General features: G+C 40.7%; 1 protein-coding gene across 1 annotated transcript; it reads left to right on the top strand.

Moving 5' to 3' along the window:
• Positions 1–287: 287 nt before the first annotated feature.
• Positions 288–9,292, top strand: LOC149840566 (putative arabinosyltransferase ARAD1). The gene is made up of 4 exons (XM_090004472.1): positions 288–773; positions 7,168–7,464; positions 7,549–7,644; positions 8,441–9,292. The coding sequence occupies exons 1-4, from the start codon at positions 288–290 to the stop codon at positions 8,858–8,860; spliced, it is 1,299 nt and encodes a 432-aa protein (XP_089860598.1). The 3' UTR covers positions 8,861–9,292.
• Positions 9,293–10,302: the final 1,010 nt, after the last annotated feature.

Raw genomic sequence — 10,302 nt, 5'->3', positions numbered from 1 at the left:
AACCATCAAACATGTCCGCAAGGACCATACATTGTGGACGGTGTGGATGCTAATTTGGCAGATCACTTGGTACGCTCTCGTAAAAAAACGTGGTCTCGAGCAAAGTGGCGTTTAAGTAAATGAAGCGATGTATAAGGGCGAAGACAAAAATGAACTCCAGATACCAAACTTTCTCATCAAAGTTAGCCTCGATGGCCGTTAGAAGTGGCAGAGCCGAACACTATAAATAACCCCTCGCCCTCACTTTCTTCTTTTCCTTCTTCCTTGCAGAGAGGAGGGATCAAGAGATGTCCGCGAAGGCGATCACCCTCTTCCTCTTCGCCCTCATCCTGGTCTTCCTCTACCTCGCCCTCGGAACCCTGGATCTCAGATCCCGCTTCTTGCCGGATTCCCTCCCAGCCCTCCGCCTCTCCTCCTCCTGCCTCGACCCCCCTTTTAGGGTCTTCATGTACGACCTCCCCCGCCGGTTCAACGTCGGCATGCTCCGCCGCTCCGATCCCGATCAGGACCTCCCCTGGACACCCCCCGCCTTGCCTCCATGGCCCCAGAGCTCCGGCCTCAAGAAGCAGCACAGCGTCGAGTACTGGATGATGGCCTCCCTCATGCCCGGCTATGGCGAGGGAGACGGCGGAAGGGACGACCGCGCGGCTGTCAGGGTCTCGGACCCGGAGTCTGCCGACGTGTTCTTCGTGCCCTTCTTCTCGTCGCTCAGCTTCAACACTCACGGGCATAACATGACCGACCCGGAGACGGAGGTCGACCGGAGCCTGCAGGTATGTGTTTTTTTTTTCGGCGTGGGAAGATGTCGTTGTTAGTGGCGGTTCTTGCGGGACTTTCGATGCGTTTGATTAGTGTTAACTCTGAGGCTTTTGGGTGAATTTGTGACTTTGGATGCGATTAATTAGTGCTAATTCTGGGGATTTTGGGTGAACTTTTGCGCGTGTTTGTTTGGTCACTGGTGGGGATGAGCAATCACAGCTGAGAAACTGTGATTGTCGGTCACAAGGTCAATCTTGCGACCAACTTTCACATGATTCAAGGCGAAGACAATCACAGCTGGCGATCACGATCATAACCTTGTGTTTTTCTCATGTTTCACTGACCTTGAGAAAGTATTGTGATTGTGATATACAATTACTAGATCTTGAGAAAATCCAAGAATCTCAGGGCATTGCAAATGCGACGAAAGGTATCTAAAATTGGATATGAGATTTGGTTTGTATGCCATTGGAAACTGGAAGGATGTTGACGTGATTTGTGTTTACTTGGAATTGGGGAAGTGGACCCAGAGAGGAGGAGAGCCATACGTTTTGATTTGGATGAAACCTTTATTGTATTAATTAAGATTTAACTGGATAGATGCGTTTTGATTGGGGAAGTCATTTATTCTGTTAATTAACTGGATGGACAGGTTTTGATTTGGAGGAGACGTTTATTCTGTTGATTCAGAATTAATTGGATGGGCACGTTTTGATTTGGAGGAGACGTTTTATTCTGTTAGTTAAGAATTAACTGGATGGGTTGTAGTTTCATTAATATGTTCGTGATGGAGGGTTTTATAATCTACACACAATTTGTAGGTCCCAATTCTCTTTGTGTGTATATTCCTCAGAATCACTCCACACTCCAGGGTTCTTTCTAGTTTATCTGTTTCCTTAGCTATCTTCATGGTGTTTGGCTCTCCCGTTATTCTAGTCCTGTTAATCCACATTGACCTGATCGCGCATTGCATAGGCCTTATGGAACTTCTTGTTAAATTATCAATTGTTCAAAAGACATGCTATCCATCTCTAACGGCACACCTTCATTCATGTTTTTTATTAGGTTACCCATGATCTTATCTAATATGCGGCTTTTTCCTTGTCACTTGGTATTCTCTTAGTCATCATTTTTGTTTTAATTTAGTCATTTATACTAGAATAATGCATGTTATTTTTCTGCCTCCTAGAAAACTGTCTCCCAAGCTAAGATGGCACAACCACTAACATTACTAACACCACCAGCAGTACTACTACTATTACCGCCACTGCTATTTCACCTTACCTACACATGTACTAATGGTGTCTTTGGTAACATTACTTGCATAAAAGTAGGGGTGTCAATGGGTTGGGTTTGGTTCGGACCCAGGTGGAATCAGACTTGGACCAGATTTCTGGGTATGGTATCGGGTTTGGACCCGGGTCTAATCAGGTCCACTATAAGAAAAACCATACCCGGACTCGATAAGAACTACATGAACCAAACCCGGACCATACCCGGTAAAACCATAGTTTTTATCATTTTTACATTGAAAAATTGCGGGTCTTAATCGGAACTTGGGTCAGTCCGTGTCTGGTATAAAATTTCACAAACTATACCCGGGTCCATGTATTAATCGGACCTTCAGGTCCGGACCCGTGTCTTAATCGGGTCTTCTTATTTATCACCATACCCTGTCCCTATAGGGTTTGGTTTGGGTCAGGTCCGGGTAAACCAGTCCCGTTGACACCCCTACATAAAAGGAACCAAAATGCTGAAATCTGTTATGTTGTGATTATAAGTGAACATTGGCCATGACATTAGTCCAAGTTGGTTGAGATAAGGGCCTGCAGGAGACCATCCAGCTCACAGAAGAATATTATCATGTGGTCTTAGGGTTGAGCATTGCAAACAACTTTGAGCCTATTCCTCCAGGTCCTTTTAAATAGATCTCAGTTATGGCCTAGACCTGATCTGCTATGTCATGCATCATCTATGCCACATATCAAGTTGCTGAAGTAGGCCTAAACTTAACCTGCCCCAGGATGGATACAGAAAAACCATTTGGTAGTTGATCATGATGTACAGTTGTAGCTGCAATGCTATATGGTATTCTACTACAGTCATTCTTATACTAGTAAAGTTGTACTCGGGCGTCTCTCTTGTTTTAGAGTTTCCATTAATGGTTCCAACTATATTTTTATGTCTAGATGGGGTGAAAATCAAGAGCGAGAGATGACCCTGTTGTAAATTATTTGCTTGAATCCAATATATTATTTATCTTGATTTGGATTTTATTTGGAATTTTGGATATTAGACATCTTAGGTTCATGTTAACAATTAGGTTTTTTTCTAGGTTTCTTCTTTATAAGGAACATTGGGGACTTTTGATGAATTTAGAGATTGATTATTAATAGTTACTTCTTTATTTTCTCTTTATTTTTATATTTTTAACCAAATTTTAATTTAATCATGAATTAGAGTATGATAGATTGTGGGCCATAGAATAGATAAGTGTCCCTGCTTTAGCATTGCATCAAGGTGATAATGAAGCCATGTTTTTTCCTCAATTATTTGTTCAGGATGTCAAATAAAATCCGAGATGCCCAATGCTTGTTAAAGTTAAGTGAGATTGTCTGGTATAAATTGGATTTTCTTTATGACAATTTCAAAACTTTGTAAACCCTTTTGGTTATAGGCTTTTTTTTTTTCCTTTTTATTTGGATTAGGGATCCTTTCATGATTTTTAAGGATGTAAAACACAGTATAGAGTGCATAAGATTATCTATCTATTTTATCCTAATCTTAAGAGAGGTTCTTCCTTCTCTTTGATTCTCTTTTATCCTTTTATTTCCTTTTTTCTCTGTATCTGAGACATTTTTTTAGACTGATAAAAGAAACCTTTACTTACCTAAATACTCCATCATATACACATTTGGGGCTGATTTTTATATGCTTATCTATACTCTCTAATATTTTCCAGTGATTGTGATGCTGAAAACCATTGGGGTTGGCACTTGGCACCATCTTGAAGGTGTCGTCTCCTCTATATGTTTGGCATTCTGTTGACAGGTTGCAGTAATAGCATCACATTTATGTGGATACCTTTGTAGCAGCGTATGAGTCAATCGTAGGTCTTGCTTGACTGTAAAAAACAAAAGACTGGTACTTTTAAGCATCATATTTACTGGAAATCCATAGATGTCTGGTGCCACCCTATTGGTTCTGGCCAATACAATGCATGGTCATATATATATGTATATATATATAGATAGATAGATAGATAGATAGATAGATAGATAGATAGAGAGAGAGAGAGAGAGAGAGAGAGAGTAATGGATACATGCTAAATGGGTTTTTCTGCTCTTCCAGTGTTTTTTTCGCAGTTCCAACCCCATAAATGTGTTTGGGCATGGTCGATTTACGAGAAATCCACACCTGGATCATGTGTTTTCAATGAAAAAAAATGATATTTGAAGCCTTGAAAATTTACAAAGATTTTAGACCGTTGATTTTTTGAGCGTTATAAAAACCCACCATGTGTCAGAATCGACACTTCAAGAGCTGATCCCTATAAAATCAAGTTCATTGATCACATCTGCACGGTCAGAATTTAAAAATAAAACAAAAATAGACCTGAAAAACTCATTTAGCACATTTCATTTAGCCTATTTCAGTACATACCCATTACTCTCTCTCTCTCTCTCTCTCTATATATATATATATATATAGAGAGAGAGAGAGAGAGAGATTGGTTCTTCCTAAATGTACGAGGGTATGGGCGGTCTTAATTTTCAACCGTTAATTTTTTTTTTTGGAATCTAACCTTATAGATGTGATCTGCATAGTCTATTTACTAGAAATAGGCATTGGGATAATCTGGTTATGACATGTGAGCAGGTTCTTATAAGGCTTTAAAAATCGATGGCTTAGCATTTTCATATATTTAAGGACTCATAAAATCATATTTTTTCAATGAAAAAATATGACCCAACAGTCAATTCATAACAAATGGAACATGTTGAACACATCTGTGGGGTCAGATTTGGCAAACATGACTTAAAACATAAAAAATATGCATTGTCCACAGCATATGGACGGTTGGGAGCTATGCCACCTGGGTACGGGTATGTAGGGATGGCAGTGGACCGGGGGGAAACGGGGTCCCGCCCCTCCTCACCCCGTTTGGACCGGGATGGATGACATGAAACGGGGATGAAAGCTAAAATCAAAACCTGTGTGGGTATGGAGGTGGGGATGGACTTACGCTTTCCCTCGCCCCGCTCCGTCCTCGTCCCGATTCTCGCCTTGCCCTGCCTTGTTCCGTCCCCAATCCTTATTTAGGGATTGCAATGGACTGAGGGAAAACGTGGCCCTGCCTTGCCTTGCCCCGTTTGGACAGGCGATGGAGGACATGAAATGGGGATGGAGGATAAAATCAAAACCTGTGCGGGGATGAAGGGCAGGATTTTGAGATGGGGCGGGGGTGGAGACCTTGTCCCCCCCGCCCCCGCCCCGGTCCACTGCCATCCCTACAGGTATGGAGGGTATGACACAAAAATTCCAAAAACTGTGGGCATGGGGATACAGTTATATATATTAAATATCACATAAATACAAATTAAATTCAAAATAAACTGAATATAATCTAAATATATATGTTATATAAAATATATATTATATACTGAAAATATAATTATAAATTAAATACAAACTTGTATGTACAGAGGGTAAAATCACGTGTCCGGGAGTTGACGCGTGTCGACACGGCTACAGAGGGAAAAATGGAGTCTCCGGGTACCATAGGTTAGGAGGAACCAATTTTCCTATTTCACACACTTGGAGGCCTAGCAATCCTTCTTTATTCCAGGCCCCATGTTAGGAGGGGATGTTTGGCTAATATTTTTGAAAAAAGGGAAATATTTTATTGAAATTAAGAACCTAGAAGGATGTGAGATCACAAAAATTCCAAAAACTGTGGGCATGGGGATACAGTTATATATATTAAATATCACATAAATACAAATTAAATTCAAAATAAACTGAATATAATCTAAATATATATGTTATATAAAATATATATTATATACTGAAAATATAATTATAAATTAAATACAAACTTGTATGTACAGAGGGTAAAATCACGTGTCCGGGTGTTGACGCGTGTCGACACGGCTACATTGGGAAAAATGGAGTCTCCGGGTACCATAGGTTAGGAGGAACCAATTTTCCTATTTCACACACTTGGAGGCCTAGCAATCCTTCTTTATTCCAGGCCCCATGTTAGGAGGGGATGTTTGGCTAATATTTTTGAAAAAAGGGAAATATTTTATTGAAATTAAGAACCTAGAAGGATGTGAGATAACCAGATTTATAGACATCTCTCAGTGAAGAAAGCAAGAACTGTACCATAGCTGCCTCAAACATAGAAAGTAGGTCCTTGGGCTTTTAGTGTTGGCGTATTGAGGGGTATTTTCTTTAGAAATGGGCTAGTTCTTTTTGAGTGAAGCCACTACCAAGTAAATGAAGGCCGTGAATGCCAAAGCAGATGCCACCTGTCACCCACTAAGTTCTAACAATGAGCAAGGAGCCAAGGTGTTGTGACCAACCAGATAGAACATATTCTTGTTTCTGGCCTCAGTTTGGCTAAGCCGGACCCAAAGAAACAATGGTGGCATGCTACAAATAGGCATTCACCAGTCTCTCTGCAAGGGTCACTCGTGAATAATTAAATTTGTCATGCTCTATCTTTGACGGAAGATAATTGCTTAAGTTGTACTTGCTATGAATTCTATTTGTTAACCGCAAAAGAAATATGTTCATTTGCTTGCTTCTGCCAACCATGACTGCTCAATGCTGTTGCTATAGCAACACTATTATTCTCCAATGCATTGTATATCTTATTGCCTGGCCTCCTACAAGATTTTTTTTTCTTTCTTTGGCTGGAATGGAAATGCCTTGAGGCATACTTATGGATTTTGTTGTTGCCAAGATGCTGTTTATGGCATGCACTCTTTAGGTATATATGCTGGACTGATGTCCTTGTTCTCGGATGTTGCCATGACAAATTTATCACAGGGATGACATTTTTCCCTTAGTAGTTTTGAACCAAGCTCTTTTGATATTGTTGCTTATCTTTTTTGTTTTTTGGTTTTGACATTAATCTCATCATGTAACAGGATTGGGTCAGATTTCATCCATTTCTGTCATTTATATACAATCATTCTTAACAAAAGCACCATGTTTGTTTTGTTCTCCATGCATCATTATCTTTTGTTTATTTCAGGAATCTTTTTGACATTGATAACCTCTATTTTCTTGTGATTCCTACTTTTTTGGGGATAATTGACCTCATAATCCAAGTTTATGCTGCTATGCTTCCTGCTTCTCATTTTACTCTTTTTTTGTTTTTTGTTTTGCATAGATCAGGTTGAAGTACTAAGAATTTTGGGTGAATCCAAATTTTGGCAACGATCTGGTGGCCGCGACCATGTAATCCCCCTGCATCATCCAAATGCCTTTAGATTTCTGAGAGAATGGGTGAATGCATCTATTCTTATTGTTGCAGATTTTGGACGTTTTCCCAAAAGCATGTCCTTTCTGCACAAAGATGTGGTGGCACCATATGTACACATTGTTGAGTCATTTACTGATGACAATGCTCCTGATCCATTTGAGTCTCGGCCGACGCTTCTCTTTTTCCGAGGAAAAACAGTTAGAAAAGATGTATGGTTATCTAATTGTTCATCATGAAATTACATATAGCGGACTTATAGCAGATTTAGTTAATAAACCAGACTAAAACTGCAGGAAGGAATTGTGCGTTCAAAATTAGCAAAGGTTTTGATTGGTCGTGAGGGGGTGCATTTTGAAGAGAGCGTTGCATCATCAGAAGGAATGAAAGCAGTAAGTAGTATTTCCCATATAGTTCCCACCTGGTTGTATGTCCCAGCACACTAGGGCATCCGTTTAATTAATTATTTTCTGAGTTGGTGTGGATTGGAAACTGGTGGCGATGGTGTCATCCAGCAAAGATGGCACCTCTTTGATGATTTCTGGTGTTGCTGCAGTATAAAACTGGCTAGAAAGGAAGCTTCAGGTTAATCTTCCAATTCTGTCACTGTTCTTTCACGAGTGTGGTACTAACAGAGCTGGAATCTGGCTATTCTGGCACAGCACCTGCTGATTCTGGAATGCTGCCTCAAAGTACACCAGTTCATCAGAGAGATTACGTATCTTGGTTGCAGAGAACTGGTTCACTCGCCCATGCTTGCACACACATGTGCGCCTGCACGCATGCGTGTATACCAATTATGATTGTTCATTGTTGGAATTGGAATTCGTTATAAAAGTTGTGGGTTGAAAGAAATTTAGCATCTGGTGCCACAATATAGTGACATGCAAGTATTTGACAATCCATTGTTAATTGCATGATTGATTGTTTTAGTGCCAATGATTTTCTCGTGAACAGTTGTGGCTGAGTAAGTGAGTTGATCAATTTGCACCTCTCGTTCTTGTTGAAGTTTTTAACTATGAGTATTAAATCTCTGTTTTGGTGCATCATATAATGCATAAGTTGCTAATCGCTTGCTAGAGATTGTTTGATATCCGTTGAAATTTGAATATTAGTATCATTTTCTTTTTTCAATCTTTGAGCATTTTGTAAACAAGCTCTCATTTGCTTTTGCTTTTCTTGCACCAGTCCACGCAAGGGATGCGTTCATCGAAGTTTTGTCTGCACCCCGCAGGAGACACTCCTTCATCTTGCCGGCTTTTTGATGCCATTGTCAGCCATTGTATACCCGTTATCATCAGCGACCGCATTGAGCTGCCGTTCGAAGATGAACTCGATTACCAAGAGTTCTCACTCTTTTTCTCTGTCAAAGAGGCATTGCGACCCAACTACTTACTGCACGAGCTCAATAAGATCTCAAAAGAAAGATGGACTGAGATGTGGAGTAGGTTGAAGGAGATCTCGCATCATTTCGAGTTTCAGTACCCTCCGAAGAAGGACGATGCAGTGAATATGTTGTGGAAAGAGGTGAGGCGTAAGTTGCCTGCTGTCAAGCTTGCGACGCATCGTAGCGGGAGATTGAAAATTAAAGACTGGTGGAGAAGATGATGCCTTGTTGCGACTTGTGGCCTGTGATTCATTGACTTGAGCCCTTTTGAGAGGGAAGCACTCCATGCTCGGATCGGTGTTTCCATGGGTTCAGTTTGTAGCCATGAACTGTGTATTCATGAATGTTGCCTGAGCTAGCTCTCCGTGTTGGTTGGGTTAAAGCTTGATGATGATGACAATGGCGATCTTCGCTGATGTGTAAAGTAAAATCAATTGATAGTTCATTCTAAACACCTTTGGGCTGCCCAGAATCGAACAAACTTTCTAGTATGATCCCATTTAGCAAGTGTAAGCTGGATAGGATTTTTTCATCCAATTCAGTTGTTTTGTTGTTTTTTTTGGCTTCTGGGTTTTGAATTGTCATGCCTGTTCATGGTCGTACTTTTTTCACAGAGGCTTGTAAATTGTGATTTCTTTTGTGCGTGACTAAAATTTTTCACCAGTGCAAAAAAAAATAATTATCTTTCCCATCATTCTACTTGGGGAAACTTCTTTTAATAGATGCATTCTCAAACGAGAAAGGGTGAATCTGTATGTAAATTTGCCTTCGTTCTTTATGGTTCCTTACCAGTGGGCCAGTGGCCCTGAATAAGTTGGGGGTGCGGTGGGGGGAAACATTATTCATGGGCCTCATTCGATTCTTTGCTCCTGTTTTCTCTTTTTTTTTCTGACCATCCAAATGCACCTTGGAAAAATTTCAGTCATTGAAAAAATCTCATAGAAAAAGAAAATATTGCCTATGAGAATTTTGATACGATAATTTTTTAAAATGAAAAATTTTCACTTGTTTATGTAACATGAGAAAAATATAATAAAAAATATGAAAACAAATGAGAGGGGGGGGGGGGGGGTCGATCAGCCCCGTCGCAGAGAGAGAGAGAGAGACCTGGAAATGGTGGTGGGTGGGAGGAAGATGAAGATTGAAGAAACTCTTGTGTCAGCCCATAGGATGATATGGGTTTTGGGCGAGTGGTTGCCCTAATCAAAAAGAAATTTTATTATGAATTTTTTTTCCTTCTTGCATTTTTTCTTACCATTTTCTCGCTTTCAATCGCACCCTTGGTGCAGGATGGCCTCTTCCTAAGTATACATTATTCTTATTATGACCACATTATATGCAGCGCAGCATGGAGGGACCTACCTGACAGCCGTCTATCTCCACCTCGACATTTCTCGAGATGTGTTGGATGTCTATTTCGAAAAATGTTGAGAGAATGTTTGGCAGATGTGAGTCCGCTCTCGGCCATTCCACACGCAACCTAGCAGCAGTGTGGTTATCAGAAGTGGATTCTTTTTTAGTAGATGCCGAACCTGCTGCTCCGTGGCCGGGTGCAGCAGCTACATGGACCCCTTCCTTTCCGTTGTTGCCAGCCCTTTCCCGGGCCGAGCAGGAATTCTTCTTTCTTAGGAATGGCACAAGGCCTGCATGCCTAGCATGCAGC

This window comes from Nuphar pumila, chromosome 4 (genome assembly GCF_984573655.1).
Source record: "Nuphar pumila chromosome 4, dmNupPumi1.hap1.1, whole genome shotgun sequence".
Taxonomy (NCBI): Eukaryota; Viridiplantae; Streptophyta; class Magnoliopsida; order Nymphaeales; family Nymphaeaceae; genus Nuphar; species Nuphar pumila.
This window is presented reverse-complemented; position numbering and strand designations above follow the sequence as displayed.

Excerpts from the sequence above, each read along its gene's own strand:
- LOC149840566 (XM_090004472.1), top strand. The coding sequence starts at position 288 with ATGTCCGCGAAGGCGATCACCCTCTTCCTCTTCGCCCTCATCCTGGTC. Across the intron at positions 774-7,167 it reads AGGTCGACCGGAGCCTGCAG|GTTGAAGTACTAAGAATTTT; the intron begins GTATGTGTTTTT and ends TGCATAGATCAG. Across the intron at positions 7,645-8,440 it reads CATCAGAAGGAATGAAAGCA|TCCACGCAAGGGATGCGTTC; the intron begins GTAAGTAGTATT and ends TTCTTGCACCAG.